Consider the following 25,391-nt stretch of genomic DNA (forward strand, 5'->3'; position numbering starts at 1 on the left):
CATCTTGATTACATTCTCTTTTTTACGTTTAATCTACATTTGATCGTTATCAATAATAAATAAGAGAGATTGCAAACAAATTTTTTAAAATAACTATTAAATCGGTATTTCTAAATACTTGCCTAATTAAATGATCGTATTTCATTTGAATATTAATCTCTTCTTCGTTGCAGGCTTTGCATGGTTTCTCTTGCAACATTATAATCAAGCTGATGATTCTACCACGGCGGATTGTGACAATAACTGCTTTACAGTATACGGCAACAATCGAAAGAAATATTGACACATTCATAGTAAAGTCATGTACATTGTCAACAATAAAAATGATATCGATCAATTGAGTAAGCAGCAAAAAGGTCAACAGATACAGCGAAAAGATGTTAAGTACGCTGTACAAGCATTTGGAGCATTTCGAAGACCATTTCGTCGGTCGCCATACACCACTGATGGCGTAAAATAAAAAATTGAGAGCAAATATTTGCATTTCTACGATTACTTCTTGTGCTTCTGTTTTAACCTGTATATAATACTGCATATATGTATATAATCATAAATAGCTTCGAGAGATTTTTATATATTAATTTTTTACATATATTCTATTGTAATACAGTTCTATATAAGTCGTATTATTCTTATAATTTTTAATATAAAAAACATATAGTTTATAATAAACAAAATGTGTAACTTCAATTCGTACGTACAGTATTCCGTATTGAGGAAGATAATTACAGAGAGAAAGGTTCGTACGACAAAGGTTCTTGAGATACTACGAATAAATGCATACATTTTCAACCCCACATGGCACATTGAAGTTAATGAGTTATTAACAACTTATAGCGACTCTTACTGGCGCAGCTGATATGTTCCGTCGTGCTGTATTAATTATGACAATCTTGCCATTTGATGGAATTGTGGATGATTAAATATTTTAATGTGTTGCTGTGCTCTCCCTCAGGGAAATACATCATGCTTGTCAAGGCAGTATTTATAAAAATCTACCAGTCGAGAGGTTCTCACAATTCTTAATACTAGTAATTAACAACTTAATAGACGTCCGTTCTACCGCAACCTATATTTTTTGTCGGTATGCAAATGTCGTTATTATGTGACAAATGTTGTCATCTTACCATTTGAATTGAGGAAAATTAATTCTAGCGTATTGCATTGTTCCCAGGAAATAAAGTACACCTCGTGGAAGCGTTTCACTCTGACTCTTGAGTTCCCCAACTACAAACGTAATATACGACGTGTTCAGTTACGTTTATTGAAATGGAATTATCGAATAAGAAACTCGACAGTGTCGACCTACAAAACTCTTGAAAAATCAAGAAATCATAATAATAAATTTCATTAAAATTCTTCCTAATATAATTACCACAGTGAGTGAATCCACAGATGAAAGATAATTTGGATCTGAAGAAATTAAGAGGCTTATATGTCAATAATAGCAAAGCAGAGATTACTTTGAACGATGACTTATATCAACGATGACTTATATTAAAAATAGTTAAACTAATTAAAAACCAGATGTTCATGGAGGTCACTTGGAATCATTACAGATGCATACGTACCAACGGTCCGAGTATATCGCAATAACATCGGTAGTAAATATGTCTGTAGATCTATTCTTTGCGAAGAGCCCGATGTGTCAACATTTATTGTGTTTGTTTACAGACTGAAAAGTGAAGTGAGAAAAGTGAAAGAGAAATTTTTGTTATAGTGCAATCCATTTTATAATCATTAATGTGAAACAATATAGATTTTTCTAAAATTGTTTTAAACTTTATATGATTTTCTGGATTTTCATCGAATCTGTCAATAATTTTTTTTTAGCGTAGTAAACCTAAAGAGAATTAGTTATAGCAAAGACTTGAACTTCCTCGATATCAGTGCGTTCTTCCAATTGATAGACAAGTAAGAATAAGCACATGATAATAATTGCACGTGCAATCTAATTAATGTTATTTATTATTCTTTATTTGTATGTTTTTTGCATTAATGTGGTTTTACATGTATACATGTATGTATAATATATCTATTTTTTGTAAAACCTTTTCTAAAAAAATCTTATATCAACAGGCTCGTAAATATGGAAAGAGATGCAAAGTGATAATCAATTAACAAGTGTTAAAATTTAGACGTGTCTCTCTACATTTTTGTGTTATCCTTTATATATCAAGCAAAAGAATATAACAAATGGAATTTCAGGAAAAATCCGCTTTTGCTCAAAAACATCCAGTTTATGATACCATTCCACTAATTATTATTGATAAAACGGAAAAAAAATATTCCACAGGTCTGTATGTAAAGCTTTATTATTTATATCATCTATTTATGTTATTTTACTTTTTTTCGTAAAAGTAATACAAATGTGTAATTATAAAAATTTAGTACCTTTTTAATTTGAAAAAAGTAATAATTAAAAGTTATGAAAGCAGAATATTTGTCACAGACCATTCTATAAGTAATAATACAATATGTATATACATATTGCTGTATTGAGTTTTCAATGAATATTTAATATTTAACTCCAAAAAAGAAACCTTCGAACAATATTGATTATATTAAAATACATGAAATATTATGTTGTTTCAGATAAGACAGAGAGTCAAAAATATTATGTTTCTAGTCCATTTTGGATGAAATTTCGTTTATTATTATTTTGGACATTGTGGGCTGCATTAATAATGACGATCATAATCTCCTTTCTCACATACTTTTGTTTTACACCCCGAATGTGCCATAGCTCATATAAATATAAAAATATACACAAATAAGTAAGTATACATATTATGTCACAAAAATTAAAATGTATAATATGTGTCCTCTCGTTACAAAAAAAAGTATAATTTATTAAAATCATTACATTTTATCACGCAATTAATTAGCAATCAATATTGATCAAAGTACAGGTTTTTTGGAATTCTTAATAAAAATTAATAAGAATTTAATTAATTTGTTCTGCAATAAAATTTCACCAATTGTAAAGAATTTTCTTCCGGATTTTTCAATTCATTTGTTTCTACATAAAATACTACAATTTTTAATTATTATGGGATTTATTAATATATTAATATATATTTTTAATTTGTATGTGTTTCAGCAAATACACATCATCTCGTAAGATAAAAATGCAATGGCGCATGATAATTTAGATTATTATATATTTATTATATATTCGTGCTTCACACTCTTCATAATAACAATAGTAATATCAAAATTAACCATATGTGGTAAACAAGAAATACAATACATTCAGCTAACAGAAAAGTTCCTTGTTTTAAACAAATTGTTATACATTTCTATTATATGTTACATATATTACTGCAGTGCAATTTTACAGCAGAATATAGCTTTATAAATACTCTAATATTTACTTTTTATTTATAATACAATGTATATAATGTTATAAGTTCAGAAAATTTTGTAAATATGATTTGTGTATAATTTTTTATTTGATTTCAAGAAATGTAATAATTAAAAAATTCAAAATAGCGCACGCGCGAGCGTTTATGATAAAGGGTATAATCAAGATAATGCCATAAATGTTTTAAAGGATCTTTCGATTGGTTAATTATAAAATTCTCTGTTCTGATAAATTAATCGAATGTTTAGAAGCATTTGTAGTGTCTGATGTATTACAGCCGAAATAAGTAAATTGCATTTCTTTTGTTCTTTTTTAAAAATATATTAAATGTAACGATTTTACCCAGCTGTAGCATTTTTTATAATAGCAAGATTTAATTTCACTTCATTTCACACATTTTACTTAACATTAATATAATTTACATAATAAAAATTAAATACTTATATAATAAAAATTAAATTATCTCACATGCACACATACATTTTAGTTTATACTTTACTGATAACATTATAAAATTTTATATACCATGTAAAAATAATTACATATGATAAATTACGTTTGAAAATTCTTTCTCTTTTTTTCTCCTTATTTCAATCCTAAAATTTAATTAAGTCCTAATTATTATTATTTCAATTTTTTAATTTCCATAGAAAATTTTATTTCATTACAATCATACGCATGAAATAATATCTCATATGTATGAAGATTAATTTTTAAACATTTTCTATTAAAATTTATTATATACCAATATTCTATTTAATAATTAATTTCTGACAATACAATAGACCACTTACGTTACAGAAATTACGTTATTGAATCTTCTTGTTCAGTAAATGATTGCGACTGTTTCAGAATTGACTGCGATTCTCGATTCGATTTTCCTTGAATTAATGTTGTTGAACTCAACATAACAGAAATCTGTTCTGGCAAAGGACACGCGATCAATAGAAGATTCTCCGCATTATAATATTTATTCAATATTTGATGCAATTGCGTGAACGCGGCGCAAATGTTATTCTTCACTGGTTTAAACAGAATAAACTCGGTTTCTTTGTTAGCTAAATATAGTTGCATTGATTGCTGTATCTCAGGGCACTTGAACTTGATTACCCTCAATACATCGGCCACAATAGTTGCTACTTCTTGCGCACTCCCTAGTGCATTTTCTTGATTCGAGCTTATATCAAGCAACTTTTCTTTCTCCAATAACTTGATAATAGGAAAAATCAGTAAATAAGTTGCATGTTGTATTAATCGCTGACACGTAAGTCGCAACTTTGCATCTACGTGTTTCCTCGAATCGATAAGTTGCTCTTTCATCTGTGGCGCACCTTCCAGAAGAAACTGCAATAACGCGTTGTTCGACAAAGTGAAGAACCTAGAGCTCTTTTCGAGCAGGCCAAATGCAGCAGTCTTCACTTTGGAGAAGTCCAAACTATATTCTTTGATAGTAAAATCCACTTGAAACGGAGCAATTTGTTCTCTAAGAATGAGCAAGTGCTTTATCTGAAATAACTCAGCGTCCAATGTGCTTGCTCTCTTCTCAATTTCCTGTCTAGCGTTCTCGATGCTCTGAACACAGAGGGAAATGGCCTCCTGGCTCAATGACTGGAAGACAGATCTGTCGACGCAACGGTAAAGCCTTGACAAGCACACTAAAGTTCTGCGAACTGTAGGATACCACATAGCATGCAGATCCGCCGGAGAACTCCCCATGTGTGTCTTCTGATAAATGGAATCGATAACTATATGATTTCGAGAAACTGGTTCTAGAGCAGAACTATCAGTGGACGACACCGAGATCTTCTTCATGCGAGTTTGACGAGTCGCTTCCCTGATCGATTCCGCTATGTCTTCCATCATCTTGAGTTTTTCCGGGTACGCCAAGTCGCCTGACGAAGGATTGTAATTGAGTACGTCCGATTGCAGATATAAATGCGCACGAAATACTAATCTTTCTTGCACATCGTGCAACAATTGCAAACATATGTTTCCGAAGCCTTCCAGTGGTTCAAAGTTGTTCTGCACATGTTCGTCTAGCATCTCTATCCTTAGAATGCAGCAAATTTCTGCTAACGTCTCGAGATGATTGATATGTATTATGAAAGGTCTCAATGCATCATACAGACAAGTGCATAAGCTCTCCAGGTATGTGGTCAATCCACTTGATTGTTTTGAAAAGAATTCATAAAACAATTTATGTTCATCTATTGATGCATGTAAGAGTAATGCACAAGAATGTCGCACTAAACTGCAATGATCGCCATTATATTTTTCCCTTATGGAGTTGAGAGACTTCTGTATGCTCGTACCTAGCACCAAGCCTCGCTGACTCCAATAATACTGATGGCACTCGACCAACAAGCTATCATATTCCTGTCTTTTGTACGATTTACTCTCGATCTGTCTGATAACTGGCTTTGTTTTTGACAAGATTGTCTGAAATCTCCCGTAGAATAGAGCGAGAGCTGTATCCGCATTCTCCGATGAACTTTCGTTGTCTTTCAAATTCAAAATGCTTTCGGTGGTTCTAGAGAACAAGTTGGAAATGTAATTCTGTATTAACGCAATCGCCTTTGACTGACAATGCTTATATCTCACTAAGTAAATTCCACTTTCGTTGTACGATGAGTTGTTCTGCATAAAATCTATGTTTGTGTCAATCTTATCTAATATAGTAAAGAACATATCGCTGTTCACCGACAAGGTAGGCGCATCCAGCTTTTCTGTAATCACGTCGATCTCCTTGAAATATTTCACATACTCCGTAATGCCATCGATTGTCGAATTTAGCTGCTTTTGATCACGGATGAGCTGTTCGCTGGCCTCGTATAACGATGTGGTCTTGCTGGAAACCTCGGTGTATTGCTTATAAAGAGCAGAAAAATCGTCCAACGTTTCCTCTATCTGAGAGCAAACATCCTGGCATTCGGATCTCCTCGATTTCAGCTCGTCAAGATACAGACTGTACTTGATGTCGTACATAGATACAAATTTCCTTTCCAGAAGCAGGAAATGTTCAAGCAACTCCTGATACCTTTCTATTGGAGGGATGTTCTGCTGAGAATTCTGTTCTTGCAACTTGTCATCGCTTTCGATTATACTGGACTGCAGATTCGACAACGGAAATATTGAAGTAACGACGCTTTCCAGATTTGTCAAGCAATCCTTTTGACACTCGGTTAACGGAGCCAGGGAATTGTCACCTTGGTCCCACTGAATGAGGTTATGTGGAATCACCTTAGCCTGAGACATTTTACTTGCAACAGAAACTCGAGAACATTGACATAATCACACGTCTCTCTCGTGATAAGAAAACCAAAGTCCTATCAATATCCAACAAACCGAGGATGAATTTGAATGAGCGTATTTACAAGTCGGCATCATCCCAATAACGTGGCTAGCAGAAACTGTTGACGTGTAATGACATAACTCTGCCTCACTCTGCCTTGTCGACTGCTGTTACGACGAAGCATATAGACGTGGCTACGAAGCTCCCCACGTTAAAGTGAATGAAGGTGGCGTGATAAAAACAGATATCACCGGGAAACATTCCGATTCTCTCGAGCCTCTCTCTATCCTCGAAAGAAAAAAATTGTGACGTATGTGTTGATATGCATGTGTATGTGTTTGCCGCTCGATTATAATTGCGAAGCCAAAACTGGCTAAAACGGTGTCGCAAGGAATAAATATTGTATTTATATGTGATACAACGTCGAGCAAGATTGTAGGGAACATCACGTAACGCGAAGATGAATCCCGCGGAAGCTGAATCTATAGCTGACCTGGTTCAGAATATGATTATTTCTCTGTGTGGCGAACAAAAGCCAGGTTAGTTTTTCCGTAGCTGTGTACCACTGTCAAAAATTGATCTGGTGAAAGAGGCAACGATACGTCCGTCGTTTCTTTCTAATTGATTGCAATATTATTCATTTCAAACGGTGTAACTAAATATTATTAGTGTCTTGTCGTATTTCTGTAACAAAACAGTGTTTATATCGCGTCGTATTACGAGCCCTTTACAAGCCTGTTTGAATTATATCGTACGATTATTTTTTTTAATATATGCTTTGAAAGTTAATAAGTTCAGAGCCAGAACTCTTGACAGACATTTGACAAAATTTGATTAATGTGTTATAAGCGAGTATAAAGTTTACTTGAAAAAGTTGTCTAATTTATCAAAGACACTGGATTACAGATGTAAAGCCTGAGGATTGATTAACTTTATCTGCTAGAAGAATTGTTTTAAATTTGGATGAGAGTAGTGATCCAATCTTCTCTAACAGATTTGAATTTTGTATACGTAACCAGAACGCCTTGCAATTGTCAACAGCATTTCTTAGATTTCTTCTTTTAAGACACTTTATATAAATTGTAGCTCATAAATTTGCAAATATTACACAACATGTATTATAAAGTATAATAAAGTTATAACATTTTTTTTCATGTCTTACAGAATTGATCAGAAGATTTATGCGTTTTTCCCTTGGCTTACTGTCATCTACTCAAGGCATAGAAACACTAAAAGAGGATGAAATGACTGTAGCGACATATATAAAGAGTAAATTATCACCACGTGATGCAGTACAGTTTGATAAGCTGCATAATGATTTAAAAGATGGGGTAATAACATTTCCTGATTTACATCTTTCTAAATACTTTGTTTCATTTATATTTGATATTTATTTTATTTATATCTGGTATATAACTAAATGTTTCTATATTAATTTTATTCTTTCGCCACTTTTATTCTTTAGCCACTGAAGAATCGTATAAACATTCTGATATTTCTACTAAATATGGGCCAGTCAGTGGAACAAATGAAGGACAAAATCTTTTCATTTCCAGACATGAAATCGGAATTAATCCCAATTGCATCTACTAGTGGTAAGATTAACAGAATTGATATTTATCAAAGCATTGTCTAATTGTATTTATATTTAGGACAATCGTCACAAACGTCATGTTCTCCAGCACAAGTTGTATCGTTGAATACTACAGAGACAAGTTTAAAAGGATCATTAACAAATCCAAGTAAAATATTCAATGAAGAATGTATTTCAGAAGATGTACTAGTCCAGGAATTGATATATGCCTTCCAAAGTATTGAAGGAAGAATTTTAAAATTAGATTCCAGCTATGGTTTTCAGATAGATCCTGCAGCAAAAATTAACAGATCACAAAAACAAGCTGTTTTAAGACTGAGCGAACTGGGATACTTACATAACGTAGTACAAAAAGGATTGGAGAGAATGTCTGTAGCTGGTGCAGGCAGAGTCACTGATAGTTTTGTTGCTGCATTACATAAAGAATTATTAGAATATTACAGATTAATAGCCATAATGCAAGAAGAGGTGAATAGGTACGAAAATTTAACTATTAATGTAGTAGTATCATGTCTTGAAAGTATATTATTTCATAAATACACTAATGATCTAATATTTTTTTTGATTGAACATTTATAATATAATATTATATTGTAAAATAATTTAAATGTAATAATTAAAATAGATCGCGAGTTACATTGTCTCATTTACATCTTTGGGCATTCGATCCTTTGGAAACTCTCAAGTGGCTAGCGAGTATAGTAAGAGCTTGCCAAGGCCAAAAAGGTGGTGCACTAGCATCTACTGTTTATGAATTCAGTTATCACGGGGATTCTAATGTGAAGAATTTAGTGAAAAGAATTTTGGAAAGTGTTTGCAATCCCTTGTACAACATGTTAATGAGATGGATTGCAGCTGGAGAGCTAGACGATCCATATAAGGAATTTTTTATTCAAGCATGCAATGATGTTGGTGGAGACAGAATGTGGCATGAGAAATATCAAGTAAGAAATTCAATGGTGCCATGCTTTCTTAGTACAGCACAAGCGAGGAAGATTCTAGGAACAGGAAAAAGTATTAATTTCTTACGTGAAGTTTGTAAAGACTTTTCACCATGGCAAGATAGTCAAGCAGATATGTTCAAGAACAGTAATAAGGACTATAATGGTTAGTAATAACCATACAAAATTGATTGACGACTATTGTTACAAGATGATTTTGTAATATCGTTTTTCTCGATAATATACTGAAAATATTTATAATTTATAACAATTTTTGCTAATGTTAGACCTATAGCTTTGTTGAAGGATGTTTCATTTTTAATTATTATTAATTTTTTAGTTGAAATCTTTTTTGATATGGATCCGGATGGTCGTTTGCAAACTATGATGGATGCTGCCTATAAAGAAACTTCAGCAAGAGTTGTTGAGATATTGACAAAACAATATCATCTTATGGATCATTTACAAGGAATTAAAGGATATCTATTGCTTGGTCAAGGTCACTTTATTCAACATCTCATGCACTTATTAGAGTAAGAATATTTCTTATTAATATAATTAATATATATTAATTGCATATGTATATTAACAATATATATGCAGATAATATTTTGTATTCCAGCGCGCATATTCTAGATAAAAAATTTTATTTATATATTTTAGGCCTGAATTAGCTAAACCAGCAAGTTCTTTGTACCCTCATAACATATCATCTATTCTTGAAACTGCAATAAGAGCAACCAGTACAAAATTAGATGAATTAGATGTGCAAAAACGTTTAGATGTTAGGTTATTAGCGCCTTCAGAAAGTGAAACAGGATGGGACGTCTTTATTCTAGATTATAATGTCGATGGACCTATAGGAACGGTAAAATATTGTTACATTAATTACAATATTTTTTCTTCATATTAAATACTTAATGAATCAATAACTTCATAGATTTTGGAGCCATGCAGACAAACGTATCAAAAAGTCTTCTTTGCCTTATGGAAAGCAAAAAGAATGGAGTCAATTTTATCTGCTATTTGGAAGCAACAGACAACGTCAGCGAAAATGTTTAGAAAAATGCTGGAAGTATTGCCTATCCAGAATCATATTCATCTAATTACTAGTAGTATGGTCCATTTGGTTCATCAAATGCAATATTATTTTTTATTTGAGGTAAGATTGTATCACATTAAATTATTAACAATGATCAAGAACCATATGTAATAGTGAATAACTTTCTGAAAAGTGGTATGTACTGAATATTAACAAATGAAAAATTTGTATTAATTGAAGGTAATCGAATGTTCTTGGGATACGTTTGCCAAACAACTTCTACAGGCATCATCCCTTGATGATATAATTGCAGCTCATAGTCATTTTGTTGATTCTGTAAGGCATGGTACATTATTGGATGAAAAATCGCAAGTAAATATTAGATCATATTATGACAATATGTATGCATACAAATGCATATTTTTATACTGATTTTATACGTGATGTTACAGGAACTTATGGATCACTTACGCTCAGTTTATAGTCCAATACTAGATCTTCAGAATCTCGAGGAAACTTTTCTTGCGCGCGCTACTCAGGAATACGAGGCAAGATTAAATGATAATTCTGAGCATACATCACGTGGACAAATGCAAAAATGGGGTCGTACAAATAAAAAAGATCAAGAAATTATAGAAAGAGAGGCAGCGTTTTCAAAATATTTAAACACACTTTCAATACAATTGAGATTACTTTCAAGAACCTATCAGGTAATCAATGAAGTGAAATATCTTAATACTGTTTTTGTAATATTATTATCGTTATTTTTTTATTTACGTGATTCTATTGTAATAATTACATTTCTTTTTTATAGCTTTTTCAAATGTATTTTTATCTTTCTTGAAAGAAGATAATTTGTTTTATTTTGTAAAATATATATATTTTTCCAGGATCGTGTGAAAAAGTTCTTATTAATGCTTGCTTCCGCTGAAGATGTGTCGCTGCAGTTACTTAGTGTACGATTAGATTTTAATGAATATTACAAGAGTAAAGACAGTCGATTAGGTGTGCCATTAACATATCAACATCGCAAACAAAGTGATCAGACTTTCTTTGGATGCAAGTGACAGTTGGCAGCAGAAAATTCATTAGAAATCTTCAATGATTCAAGTCACCTTTCCAATAAATGCTGTACTGAGCAGGATCCATCTGACATTAATAGTAAGGGTACAAGTATATCTGATTTGTCCAATAATCGTCCCTCTTCATTATGCTCTCTATATCAGCATCATGATACTACTAATTTTTTTTATAAATTCTACTCGTCCAAAATAATGACAGGCATCGATGACTCTGTCACTTTGCACAAGAACAAATGTAGAACCAATTTGAGAAATGCCGAGTTAAGTAAACATACATTTAGAATATTTTTGGAAAAACAAATATTGTCACATGTGGAGATAGAAGTTCAGAAAAATATCCAAGATCCTCAGACCCCGTTAACATCTAATTTTAATTTTGACGATCTTACCTCGAGCAAGATACGATTAACACTTTCTCCATTTCAAACAACTGTATTAGATAAGGAGTTATCTATAAAAAATAATTTAATGTTACCAAATTTAGAAGCTAAAATATGTTCTAGTAATAGAGCTACAGAAATAACTAATGCAATCGTAAATCGCAACACTACTTCAGAAATTAATGTATACGAGAATCCTATTCAAAACAAATCAAAAGTTTCCATTCATACTGCACCTGCGTCTAATCAAAATATCACAAATCCTAAAATGAATATAGTAGTTGATAAGCAATCCAATTGTGCATTGATGTATGCTAATAGTCCAGAATGGTTTCAAGATAACGAGACTGTATCAGTTCATGGTTCTCTATTAAGTGAAACTATTTCGGACATTAGCGTATTTAATTCAGATTTAAGAAGAAATACTAATCACAAACGATGTCGATGGAGACTTTTTTGTTGCGTTAATTGAGTTTGACATTATTAATAATCAAAAAATATATTTGAGAAGGAGAAATTTATTGTCTGAAAGTTTTACATTTTCTTATACTTTTATTTTTTTAAATAATTATATATGTATATATAATCCGCTATATGTGTATATATATATAATCCAGTATTTGTGTATACACACATACTGGATTAACAATTCATGATGTTGATATTAACTGTATTGATAAATGTTGATTTATGAAACACATTATCTTTATTTTTTATTAATTTATGCACTGTTTGCTGCATTTCTACAAAGTTTAAATATTTTGGATTTTGTAATTAGAGATTCTTAAAGCATAATTCATTAACTACTTGCAAATTTCAGTAGATGTGAAGAAACTTAAAATTTATATTTCTTACTATAGAGTATTGATCAGATAGTATCTTTTCTGCCATGTTCAATTGAAAATAATAGTAGTATTATTTTTATTTCAGGTAGTATTTTTTCTGCCATGTTCACTTGTGAATAATAGTATTATTATTTTTAGTAGTATAGTAGTATTATTTTTATTTTTTTGTTACAATATATATTTTTGATATAATAAAAAGTATGATTACAATACTTTTTTTTATCTGTAGAAAATGTAATACTTTTTATTTTTATTAGAGATATATATTGATCTTAGTTTTGCAGACTTTCCTTATTAGATATAAAAGTACACATTCTCTTTGTACATATACGCTTCATAGAATATATATGTATATCAACAATTTGCCATATTTTTAACAAGTTCACATTCATCATATTTAATTTTTCTTGCCATATTAGAAAATTACTCCGAAAACAAGCTATTTTTATATTATTAAAATTATATTGCTATGTATTTAATATTTATAATAAATTTATTATATCTTTTTTTTTTCTCTTAACATTGAGCAATGTAAAATGCAAACTGTGTTATTTTAGATCATTAAATAGAACAAAGTAATAAATTAAATATAATATCCCAATATGTTTCCCGTTATTATATATAATATTAAATAGAATATATAATACTGTTTTAATAAAATTCGTACAAATATTAAAAACATTAATAATTTTATAAATATATGTATAATATTTAAGTATAATTTTATTTATCATCGGTTTTGCGAAATATAAAGTGTTTCTTATTTTAAGTATAACAATATACATCAGCAGCTATATAACATTTGAGTTGTTGAGCTGTTAATAGGCGATAGCATTAAGGATATGTGAATATACACACATATACATATATATAAATACACATATGTATATACAAAGACAAATTTTCATATTACACGAAATAATTTATAATATGTGATTTCAGACTTGTTTTTTTAACTACAAATATCGGTTTTTTTTTGTAAGGTTTAATATGTATTGAGATTAAATTAAAAGTTGAGATATTAACGATTAAGATTATTTCATTAGTAATTTAGTTTTTACATTTAATTTATATGCTCTAATTTAATTTAATCAATTAGTTCATTGCGTTATTTTCTTTTCAATTGCATTATAAAATGAAATAAATATAAACTATGTGTATAGAGGGAAAAAGAGAGAGATAAGAAAAATTAAAAGGCAAAATCTAGAAATATTACTTTTCCATATCATTATATTACTTACATGTTTCTTTTACACAATAGACAAATATATTAAATATATATAATATTTTCTGTTAATTACTACTTCTATAGAAGTTCATATGATAAAGTAAATTTGATTTATTTATTAGTTGCAGAAAATATAATCGATTAATTTTGGAATTGTAATGGCATCCAAGAAAAAGAAGGCCATGGATACATTGTAGGTAATTGCATACAATTATTGAAATCTTCAAACTTTGCAATCTCGACGTTTGAAATACCATTGTGTATACCCGTATAATTAGCTGTATTATTATTTGACACATGCGAATGCTGTAAATGCTCATGTATTTGTAAATTATTGATGACGGGAGACTTTTGATTGCAGATACCATAATAAGAACGATCACCTATAAAAAAAGAATTTTGTATAATGTTATTTAATATTACAATTCATTTTATTATATAATTCTCATTATATATGATTTATATAAATTTGCTATTAAAAAAGCAATTCGTTGTTAATAAAATTATCTTCTTAGTTCTTTAAAAGTATTTTGAAGAATGAAGTTTTTTCTCAATTTTTATTATTTATTTATGAAATATTAGGTTTAGATAGTTAGATTATATAAATTGATAAAATCTTTCAGCATTCAAGAATTATACCTTTCCTGGTCTCTTGCAATATAATCTTTGCATTTGCAGATAACTCAAAATCTATCTGAAAACATTTTTTCGAAGATTTTACTAACGTGCCATTAGTTAAACCGATTGATTTATCAACTAAGAGAGTATTAATCAAATAAGAAAGCTGTGATTAATACATTTAAAATATTAAGAATTTCTTAGTATGAAGAACGGCGAACAATAAATAAAGTAAGATAAAATTTCTATTTTTTCTTATTGTTAAAATATTATTACCATGTGATTTCATATGATGATGTAAGGCGCCGAGTTTGCAAAATCCCCTGTTACAGACGGGACAACGTAAAGGCCAATTACCAGTATGAGAATATCCATGAGCCCTTAAATCACCGGGAGTTGGAAAAGATCGCCCACATTCATCACATTTGTGTGGTTTTTCCTGCATTTCGAATTGTGTATATGTTAGATATATATTACTAGCATGCATTTTTCACATTTTTAATGTATAGTTTCTATTGACAATTACCATACAAGCGTCTGATAAATAGAATACCTTTATTATGAAGAAAAATGATTTTTACAACACGATTTATTTTATGTCAATTACCCGTTTTCAAGTCGTATTAATATGTAATACTTTGAAAAATTCAGAAGAAAATACCTTATAATGTGTCATACGGTGGTAATACAAATTCGATGATGCTGTGAAACGCTTCCCACACATTGGACATTCGTGAGGACGTTCACCAGTGTGAATCCTAACGTGAGTATTCAATGAGCTGCTTGTACTAAACATCTTACCACATATTGCGCAACCATGTGGCTTTTCGCCTGAGAATAGTTTTTTTATAACATTATAATTATGTAGTTATCCAAGTATGAAAAAAGCTAGTTTTCAAACAAATTTTCGTAATTTTTTATAAAGTTTTTAATAATTTTATACGTGTTGTTAAATATTTGGTAACGTGCGTGTGCGTGTGCGTTTGCGTGCGCGTGTGCGTGTGTGTGTGTGTATGTGAGACTATTTGTTTACAAAATTAAAATGAGAAATACATTATTATTAACTTTCAAAAATGCGCGTATGCAAATAGATTGTTTGTATAAAATGTATTACAATATTAATAGAATTTGTTAGGATATTATTCTATCTCTCCTAGTACAAACTCATAAATTCTAAAAATAAATATATAACAAAGTACAAATGACAATCTGTTTATATTACCAACGTTTAAATGTCAATAATAATCATTGTCAGCATAAACACATTAATATGTTTATTATATTGAAAACTTGTAAAATGTAGAATAATTTATAACATAAACTTTCGTAAACAATAAAATATAAAATTCATAAAAAATAAATACCAAAGAAGTTTCTTTTCTACCGTACGAAATCAAAATTCAAAAACCAAGTAAGAATGTTTGGAATATCTTACACTGAAACTTTAAATTTTAGAAATAAACCATTATGCTATAGCAAATTAATAAAAATATGAATTTGTTATTAATTATTTAATATTCAATATTATTAAATAATAATAAATTATTTCTAATATTAAAAAATTTCATGAGACAAAATTGTTGCTCTGTAGAATTTTCAAAATTTTTAATTTTTCTAATGTTTGTAGAAAATATATATGTATAATGCATATCGTTATTTTTTGTTATTGGAAAGTTCATTATTTTAATCTCATTTATGCTCAATTAAGTATATGTGAGAAATATAAGCTGAAGGGAGTGAAATTTATAGGGAGTTTTTAAATTCCGATCCATAAAAGGGGGGGAGGGGAGAGTTTAAAGAAACATAAATTCTTCACATATATTTTTTTCATATTTACCTGTATGCGTTCGTAAATGTCTTTTTAACAGAGAAGGCCTGTCAAAACTTTTACCGCAAGTTTGACAGGGAAGACGTCGTTGAAATTTAAAAGTACTAATAACATCAGTTTTCCATGCAGTCCCATGTCTACTCAAATCCAAGGGTGCATTCTGTGTTACGTTCCATACTATTAACATATTTACTCAATTAGTTATAATTATGTGATATTGGACTTGTAGTATAGTTAATATGTTCGTAATATTTTGAAAAAAGTCTTTATGTTTATTTTTGTAATAAATTTAAATTTATAATTATAATAACTTAAATTCTATGATTATAAAGAATTTATGTATCGCAATTTTATTGAAAATTGCCGGTACGACTTTAATACTTAGTGAGTAAAGTTACTGAGACAAGAAATGTTTTTTACGTAAAAATATATATAGTTTAAAAAAAAAAGAAAAAATATCGTTTTAAAGTATATCTATTATTTTATCCACTTCCATATATTTTTGCATGCTGCTGTGATTTAGTTTATATGTACATATATTAATCTTTGTAATGTTCTACGCTTACCGGACATTACGATAAGTTGCTGTCAGTCGATGACAAGTTGGACGAGAACAATTGATTTTAGGACAAATAAATGAGTCTGACGTATCGAATTACACGATTCTTCACACGCGTAGCATGTTACCACTTCGGACAGATTAAACGCGTGATTAAAGGTAAGAAACGGTGTAACCGCAGACGACCCTCCGGCGCATGTCGAAGGCGGCGTTTTCGCAAAGGGCGGAGTTTGATCGTCGTAATACGCTTTGCAATTGCTTGCGGTACGCCTCGAAACTTCTGCATAATATCATTCTCGTTTATATCATTAAAATTGCAATGAGACAATAGAAGAGTATCACATTAAATTAGAGTGTAATTCTTATGCTTTTCATCTCGTTATTCACATAAAATTCTCAAACGAAAATTCTTTTCGTCTCCACAAAATTGTCTGGTATTAATATCGGCTGATGAAAAGCCGAGTATCAAATTAATATACGTAAAAATTATATATTTCAATTTTATAATTAAATAATCTATCAAATTTTCCATATTTTAATACTTTGCCATGACTTTCAGCTTCAGAGATGATATCGACCCATTATACTGCTATTGGCGTCGTCTGATACTAACAATAGAGAACACGGTATACAAGTTTCGCGTAGCACAGCAAGAAGAGAACACACAAAATGTTTTTGTTCATTTGATAATTTCTTTTATAAGAGAGGAGTTTATACGTTTATATTTATCAAGTGATAAAAATTATAGAATATGTCGATTACATTTTTTAAAATTTAAATTTAAGAATGCATAAAGTACTTTTTTTAACTGATGTCAGATCAGACCATCTAGTACATTTTTTATGCAACTCGGGAATTTTAGAAAAGTTCTATTAAGAGCACACTTATCTTGATATCGTTTAAATCTTTTCGTAAACCATGAGGTTTTTCTTGAAGTGAAAAAAAATATAATACCTTTTTGTATAACTTCATCCAATTATTATTATTGCTTTTTATTAATAAATAGTTACTTTGCCATAATTGCATGTATAAATACGTTGAATGAATATATTGCATGAATAGTGATTTAAATCTAAAATGCCATAAATCTAAATTGATTAATATGCAACGAGAGATACTTTCATAATTAGTCTTCTGCGCTTAATTGGCATTGAACGGAGTTATGTCTCGTTGAATATATGTTCATAACATTGTTCGCCCGTTCCTTGAAATTTATTTGTTTAAAAAATTGGTATCGCCGTTACAAAAGCACGTTACACGTACGCGTCCATTAGATCGCGAGACAGACTCTATCATATGAATAAAGCTTATGAAGCAGGTAGCCGGTAGTGCTTTGTCACCGTACTCATTATTATCCACGGTATTTGCCTGGGAGCACCGGTACGAAGGAGGAGGTGAGATAATTCGTCGTGTGGCATCGGGCCATCGGACGTCCTGCCGTGCGAAACCCTCATTTGTCAACGCGGAGGATATTAAAGCCATTGAATGCTCCGCAGGATCTTTACAAATCGGTTCTTCATCGACTAGTGTCGACAATGTGCATATTTTTGCTGTGTAGCGGTGTAGTATTATCCAAACCGATCGATTTTTCCGTAACGTATAAACTACCGTTAAATGTTCCCGAGACTTTTCTTAGGGGCTCGGATATTCGGATAACGCGCGCTCTCGAAACAGTAAAATTTTCGACAAGCCAAAGTTGAATGAATACCGAATTGTCTTTTCTCGAATTGACAATCGTGTAATTTTTAAGATTTTTTTTTCTTTTCAAGGAAACAAAGGAATCCTGTTATTGTGAAATGTGTTTTTCATTCAGTTTATTTGATCATAAAATATTTTTGCAGTGTAACATTGACGATTTTATATGAATATGTTGGATTAAAAATTTCTATCATGGTTACTAACACACACATACACACATTCACACGTTTGCAGATACATTCTAGATAATATAGAAACCTATTTGTGCCTTTAAATCCTGGCTATCAGTAATGGATTTATTTTCTTTCAACTGTTTATATTAAAGTTCGAGTTAAAATGGTAAAAGCATTAAAAAAAATTCTATTTAAGTAACTCGTATGCAACTTAAGTTAATCGCGTGCATTGCGCGTTATATTACAATTGTCACTTATCAAATCATGTTAGCATTAATTGTTGCATCTGTTAAAGGGACAATAGGACACGAGGAACACGAGTTGGTTGATTTGTTCTACGCGCTCGTTAATCGTCACGTTTGTAAATGTCTCTTTACATTCCGCAGACGTACTTTAAACGTGCAGGGTTTATGAAGCGTGTTTCTTTTCACACATTTATTTTTTACGTTTCAAAACACTTTAGAAATATCACTGCAGCAGCAGACAGCTTAGAAAGGAGAGACGCACGCCGCGCTTGCTGCAGCATTTGATGGATTTAAAAAAACAAAAACGAATTGAAGGATACAATGTTTCTAAATATTCTATTCTCCCGCAGAGCCGCGTTCAATTACTATTAAGTCTGAGTTAGATTCATCGTACCCAGATTCGGTACGGGTTGGAACTTCATCTTTCTAGTTTGCGACACGTATTCCAATTCCAATATGATTAACTCGTTTTCGCCCGTGCGAAGATACGGAGCTGGAACGTACAGGGTTATTTGCGGGCCTACTAACGGCCAGTATCTACCGAGATTGTGACCGTTCACGAAGGCTACGCCTTTCCCCCAGCCGGTAGTATCCAGATACGTGTCCAACGGTTGCCCGTCGATCGTGAATTGTCCACGCAAAAATACTGGACCGCTGTGCAGAGTTCCGCTCTCCGTACGTATGGTCGTTACATTTCGGAGAGACGATACGTCGGAAAACGTATATCCTGTCATGTTCCAATTTCTCAGCGGACTGCCGCTAATAGTCACGTCCGATATTCCCTGAGATGTAATGCAAAAAAGAAAAAAAAACACAATCAGATATCGCACAGTGAATTTAATGCTAAAATTATTCACGTTCGTTGAATCGTAAACTGATATCTCGCAGCACGCTCAAAACATAACAAATAACGAATGATAAAAAAGATTGTCACTATACGCGATCGTGCGCATAATTTATTCCATTTTAACACTTTCCGATACCTTGGAATCGCGAATTTCATTGCCGAAATTCAAGCGCCCTTGATTCTCCACCAACAGGCTCAAGCGACGGCCATAAGGACTCTCAAGTGGTATAGTAAATATTTTATCTATGCGACTGAGAGTGCCGGATAGGCGATCATCCACGTAAACCAGCGCCCTGTCCTTCGTCGTTGCTCGCAGTATAGCCGGGTCTGAGATAAAAGGCGGCAAGTTCGTCTCGTAAAGGACAAATCCTTGGTTTACAGAAAGAGCCTCGAAGGTTTTAGGCTGGTCTCCAGTCTCCCGGATCACCGCGAATGGAGATCGACCGTCGAGCAATTTCAGTACCGGTTCCAGCAATACTGGACCGTAATTACCTTTAGGGGATGCAGTTGGGAGAGACATGTTTGGCAACGGCAGATACTGTAATTTCAAAGCGCAAAGTAAATCGACTTGTATTCGGAATAGATATCGTCAGAAAGAAAATCACGTACGCGACCGATGACGTCCCTTATAGCAAAGTACTTGTCCGTCGGATCTCCGGCTTCGGTCAAAGGAGCATCGTAATCGTACGAAGTCAATTGTGGATTGTACACACCTTTTCCACCGTTAGCTCCTGTCGACGACGTTTACGTTAAAGTGTTGTTACGTTTGCCGATATAACTGGTTTTATTAATTCAATCTGTTAATTTTTTTTTTTTACGAGAGCTTGATTTATTGCTAATTCGCGGCTAATAAAAAGTTTACCAACCATTAGTGAAACCAAAGTTTGTACCCCCGTAAAACATGTAAAAATTAACGGAAGCACCTACAGTAAGCATTTCTCTCAATGTTTTTGTAACGGCTGACGTTTTTATCCTTTGGAAGGTTTCGCCCCAATGCGTTAACCAACCTGGATAAAACTCGGAATTCACCAACGGACCCTACGTATCAATTTTCAAATTTGATCAAATATCTCGATTTTTGTTAATAATTTTTTTTTTAATTTATGTTACTTCTTAATATTGCTTACTCTTGGCTGATAAAGGCGCATAGATTGAAAACTGCTGGTCACGTTGCTGGACGTTCCAAAATCGACGGTGGCATATGCACCAGGTATGAATCCGCATCGAAGGTAAGACACGGATGCACCGTCGGTTGTATACAGAAGAGCTTTATTGTCAATTTTTTTGACGAAAACTTCTTTCAGTATATCCAAGTATTCCGTGTCGCAAGCATTGTAACTTCCGTATTCGTTTTCTATCTATTAGCGCGATTAAAATTATACAAAATTACAAGGTGACACAACGATAAAATGATAATAAGTGAAATTGGTAATTGACATGTTAAAATGAAAAATATTAAAAAGCATAACTACGTTAATTTACAACTCCTTCGTAATTATTAGCTTTATTGTTGATTATAAATAAATAATTTTCAATTAAGAATATTGAGGGTACTTTAGCGGATAGCAAAAAACAAATTTATCAGTGCAGAGCAATAACATCTCGATAGCAATATTATCTCAAAAAACAATAAACATTTTGAGAGATATAATCATTCTGAGGTAATGCAAGTTATGCAATTATAATAATATTTTTTTTATCTCGTATTACCTGAACCATAATTATTGGTCCCCCGTTACCTCTTAAAAGTGGCGTTACTTTGTCCAGCAGTTGATTTAGATACGAAGTAGCGTATCTCACAAAATCTGTAGAAATAAAAAAATTACTAAATAATATAGTTGAATTCTTCAATTGTAATAATATAAAATGTGTCATTTTATTTCTCAATATATTTTAATATATTCATACATCATCTGAGTTTTCGTCAATATGAAATTTATGAATATATTGTAAACTATTTCTTTAGCTTTATATTTAGAATAATAATAAGTAATAACGTAATTTTTATTTTTATTTTATTTTCTCCATTTTTATTTTACTGTATTTACAGCAAAATTATTGCGATATAAAAAAGAGTAAATGTTTTTTCAAACTTAAAGCACGTTTTTATAAAAGAATTCAGTGAAATCAATTGTATCTTACCTGCATCTTTTGTACGTAAATTTATATTTGGTACTTCGCGAAGCAACCAATACGGCAAACCACCCTAAAGGTAGACACGTCAGGATTATAGAATATTTTTTGAATGCTATTTAGGAAAAAGAAAATAAAGAGAAGCGCATTTTTACGTTTCGCTTCGGATATAAAATAACAGATTGCAAAGATAGATTGTGCGAGTAATTTTCAACTAATTGTAAGCAATTCATGCATATATTTACCAAGTCCCTTTCCGCGCAAATATAAGGGCCCGGTCGCAACAATACGAGTAAATCTTCCTCTTGCGCAATATTTAAGAAATTTACTAGATCTGCGTCACCGGCCCAGTTAAATTGACCTGGTTCTGGCTCGTGAAGACTCCATTCAACATAGCTATATTACGAGGGTACAGATTTGTTGATTTTGAATTTAACAAATCGATAATAAGCAGATAACAGATTTAATAAACAGATAAAAGATCTACGTGTCACGTACAACATACCTACACTCATTGACAACAGTTTAAAACTTTCCTGCGTTATCATGTAAAATGCAAAATGTAAATTGAGATTGAACTTACGTAGAGACAGCGTTAAGCCCCGCGGCTCGCATTTTTCTTAAACGATCCCTCCAATATTGTCTGGGCGCTCGAAAGTAATGAAAACTACCGGAAACATACTGGAAGGGTTTTCCATCCAACAAAAACTGATTGTTCTCGTAATCGACTTCGAAACTGTATCGCCATTCCGTGTCCTGCAATCATTTACTCTCAACTCTTGCTAAAATAATTTTATAAAAAGCGATAATAGTTATATTACATTTCTACAATATTGCTTACTTTAACCATTTTTACACAATATTTTATTATACTTTTGTCATAATTATATACGAAAAAGAGACATATTTTTAAGCTTATTTATATATTTTTTTTATTTCATAGCTTAATCAACGTTATGCATTTTCGTAATTTAATTGTAAAATATGCTGCACGTTCTACTTATATGCCACATCTGCTTTCAAGTTATTGATGCAAACTTTTGTGTCATATTATAAATTTTTATTATGTTTTTACGGGTCAATTAGCAAATTATAATGAAAATATTATTTGAGGTCAGTTATTATACTGTTATTTTACTGTCTTTTCCTCATCTTTTAACTTTGCCCAGTTGATATCCCGAATGTGATAGCTTAATCATAGAGATAATTATGTGTTCTCACAGAAACATATGTTACGCAGCAAACATTCTGTAACATTTTTTTATCGTTTCTTACAACGCGAATAAATCTCAAGTACACACATGTATTATCTAACTGCATATATGAATTTTCTTTTGTCCATCCATATAGTTTAAATACATATTTAAACTTCATTAAAAATCTTTAAACTTAAAAATTAAACTTTGATTAAACGGTTTTTTTAGTAAAAAAAAGTATGATAAATATTCAGCTTTAAATACAAGTTCATTCATATACGCCTATGAAAAAAATAAATTTCAAGTTACATTTCAGTTTCATTCAATCAACGATGATTATATCTGGGATACGAGGTCGAGGACAATTGTCAATCGGTAGAACCAATCTACCTTTATGACTACTTTATGACTTGCACATTCAAAAATTTTATAATTTACGCAAACGTGTACATGTACACCATGTATGAATCGTGCTTAAACTATGCTATTTTATTTTATTAAATCAAATGTAGTATTCTATTCAATACATGTTATTCTTATTTTCAAAATAAAATCGACAATCTTAAATATTCTAGTTGATACTGTTTTGTTCTTGGTTTACCAATGCTTGGCTATAATAAAAGTAGGATAAAAGTTATCGTTAATTTAAAAACTGCAAGTTTCTCAGGTTTATTCTTTTTCTTCTTACAAAAGATTTTGACGATAAATACCCGAATTTTGACTCTAAAATTAGATGCAAAAAAAAACAATGAAAAATGTTGCTTATGTAGCAAAAATAATTTTTTTTGTTACAGTTTTAGATAAACAACTTTTAAACAAATAAGTAAATTTAAATAAACTTTTGTATGAATATTTATTAGAATTTTATTAGTATAGATAAAAAATTTGAGTTAATTCGTACTACTATCTCAAATTTGCAAATAAATACTCCAACATACGATTTTATATAAGAATAGATAAGCAAACAGAAAAAATTAAATAATTTTTATATCAATAAAAGAATTGCGCTCCAATTTTACACAGATATTCAAACATAATAAAAGTACGATATAAAAAGTATTTACAGTTTTATCTACTTTCATGCAATTGTGCAAATCAATGTGTCGTGTAGAGAATAGATTAAAATAAAAATAGTTCCATTGATTCATATGTTTATATTGGTAGATGAGACAATACGTGAAGGACTCTCAGTAAAGATTTTTTCAAACATTAATCTACAGATTGATTTAAAATTTTAATTAAACAGAAAGCGGAAGAAATTTTTATATTTCAGAAAAAAACGTATAGTAGCGTATCGCAAAATTGTAGATCTGTACGTAAAAAAAAAAGAAAAAAAGAAGAAAGATTATATAACAAACAGCATTCAACATACGTTATTCGGTAGATTAATTGTCTTTGATATAGCGCTACCTAGTGCCAAAATTGTCACAAACGTTAATGACCACATTTTTTCGAACAAGTTAATTTCTTCGTTCTACTTCAATATGCCCTCTTCTATACGCTTGTTAATTCACTATCCACGCTCGCGCGTCACTGACGGATTTGACGGCGTGCCTAAGATAAGTCACTAAGATAAGTCACACTGACATTTGAAGTTTATCATCGGGGGGAGGGGGGAGGAAGATACTGTACTCTTCGATCGTGCGATTGCTCAAGTATTGGATCGTTATCGTGTAGTTAGTCGAGCGTATATTTTTGAATTTTCAAAAAATGTTATCGAAATCATCGCATTGTGAATTTGTAAATAATGCACTCGAACTTTCAACTGAAAGATTCTTAATGCGGTTCAAATACATTCTTAACATATGCTTTGCGATTACTTAGAAATAAAGTGGAAATTTCGCTTATACACCCCAACGTAATTCATTTAAACTTCACATGTCGTTTCACACATGATTTTATTTGAAAACATTTAGACGATTATTCAATACTTGCAACATTTTATAAAAATACAGTACAGTAAAAATAATGTTTTCTCAATAAATTCAATAAATGAATAAAATGTTGAATTAAGATGTATTGGGTCAGTGCAAAAGTCTTGGTCCTTTTCAGCGTTGCTTTTATTGCGGCACGTTAACTATGGCAAATATTACGGCAAATTATATATTGAAAAGATGAGCTGTATATAACGAAAAGTTCCAGTTATTTCCAGTGCTATCTTGAGTCTAAAAAAAGAATATAATTTGCATGCGATTAGAATGTACACGAGTTTCAGAAAGGAATAAAAACGGTAAATGCATAAAACATTTGTGATAAATTTGGAAAGTTTTCAATGTCTTTCTACAGCGTCAACCATTTTTATTTCTTTCCGAAATTCGTACAT

The 25,391-nt window shown here is 31.1% G+C and overlaps 4 protein-coding genes and 1 long non-coding RNA gene across 14 annotated transcripts; 2 read left to right on the plus strand and 3 right to left on the minus strand.

The window, feature by feature from the left end:
* The first annotated feature begins 545 nt into the window (after positions 1–545).
* Positions 546–3,932, plus strand: LOC113003627. Of its 2 annotated transcripts, XR_005574262.1 has the most exons (6): positions 546–739; positions 838–1,084; positions 1,175–1,914; positions 2,080–2,296; positions 2,596–2,777; positions 3,104–3,932. It is a non-coding gene; the product is annotated as an uncharacterized LOC113003627 (long non-coding RNA). The 2 variants fall into 2 exon arrangements; XR_005574261.1 differs by having other exon boundaries at positions 546–1,084; positions 3,104–3,708.
* Positions 1,575–6,799, minus strand: LOC105199426 (conserved oligomeric Golgi complex subunit 3). Of its 2 annotated transcripts, none has more exons than XM_039446475.1 (2): positions 4,162–6,799; positions 1,575–1,675 (listed from the first exon to the last, which is right to left on the minus strand). In XM_039446475.1, the coding sequence occupies exon 1, from the start codon at positions 6,620–6,622 to the stop codon at positions 4,172–4,174; it is 2,451 nt and encodes an 816-aa protein (XP_039302409.1). In that variant the 5' UTR covers positions 6,623–6,799; the 3' UTR covers positions 1,575–1,675; positions 4,162–4,171. The 2 variants fall into 2 exon arrangements, with proteins under 2 accessions (XP_039302409.1, XP_039302408.1); XM_039446474.1 differs by lacking the exon at positions 1,575–1,675 and adding an exon at positions 3,148–3,963.
* Positions 6,800–6,962: 163 nt separating this feature from the next.
* LOC105199427 (gamma-tubulin complex component 3 homolog) lies at positions 6,963–15,750 on the plus strand. Of its 8 annotated transcripts, XR_005574258.1 has the most exons (15): positions 6,963–7,198; positions 7,824–7,990; positions 8,125–8,254; positions 8,312–8,729; positions 8,879–9,360; positions 9,535–9,727; positions 9,858–10,062; positions 10,135–10,356; positions 10,477–10,608; positions 10,689–10,946; positions 11,127–11,397; positions 13,894–13,964; positions 14,450–14,620; positions 14,722–14,844; positions 15,041–15,750. XR_005574258.1 is itself a non-coding variant. In XM_011166550.3 (11 exons), the coding sequence occupies exons 1-11, from the start codon at positions 7,120–7,122 to the stop codon at positions 11,301–11,303; spliced, it is 2,463 nt and encodes an 820-aa protein (XP_011164852.1). In that variant the 5' UTR covers positions 6,963–7,119; the 3' UTR covers positions 11,304–11,675. The 8 variants fall into 8 exon arrangements, 1 of the variants encoding a protein (XP_011164852.1); XR_005574257.1 differs by lacking the exon at positions 15,041–15,750 and having other exon boundaries at positions 13,894–13,968; positions 14,722–14,977; XR_005574259.1 differs by lacking the exon at positions 15,041–15,750 and having other exon boundaries at positions 14,692–14,977.
* Positions 13,878–17,738, minus strand: LOC105199468 (zinc finger protein 239). The gene is made up of 4 exons (XM_026133851.2): positions 16,227–17,738; positions 15,051–15,220; positions 14,666–14,828; positions 13,878–14,154 (listed from the first exon to the last, which is right to left on the minus strand). The coding sequence occupies exons 1-4, from the start codon at positions 16,402–16,404 to the stop codon at positions 13,913–13,915; spliced, it is 753 nt and encodes a 250-aa protein (XP_025989636.1). The 5' UTR covers positions 16,405–17,738; the 3' UTR covers positions 13,878–13,912.
* Positions 17,739–18,575: 837 nt separating this feature from the next.
* LOC105199428 (beta-galactosidase) lies at positions 18,576–24,616 on the minus strand. Its single transcript, XM_011166551.3, has 10 exons — positions 24,441–24,616; positions 22,456–22,628; positions 22,118–22,268; positions 21,882–21,945; positions 21,450–21,544; positions 20,867–21,097; positions 20,606–20,777; positions 20,349–20,470; positions 19,876–20,277; positions 18,576–19,674 (listed from the first exon to the last, which is right to left on the minus strand). The coding sequence occupies exons 1-10, from the start codon at positions 24,513–24,515 to the stop codon at positions 19,261–19,263; spliced, it is 1,899 nt and encodes a 632-aa protein (XP_011164853.1). The 5' UTR covers positions 24,516–24,616; the 3' UTR covers positions 18,576–19,260.
* Positions 24,617–25,391: the final 775 nt, after the last annotated feature.

The sequence above is a fragment of the Solenopsis invicta genome, chromosome 3 (assembly GCF_016802725.1).
Source record: "Solenopsis invicta isolate M01_SB chromosome 3, UNIL_Sinv_3.0, whole genome shotgun sequence".
Classification (NCBI taxonomy): Eukaryota; Metazoa; Arthropoda; class Insecta; order Hymenoptera; family Formicidae; genus Solenopsis; species Solenopsis invicta.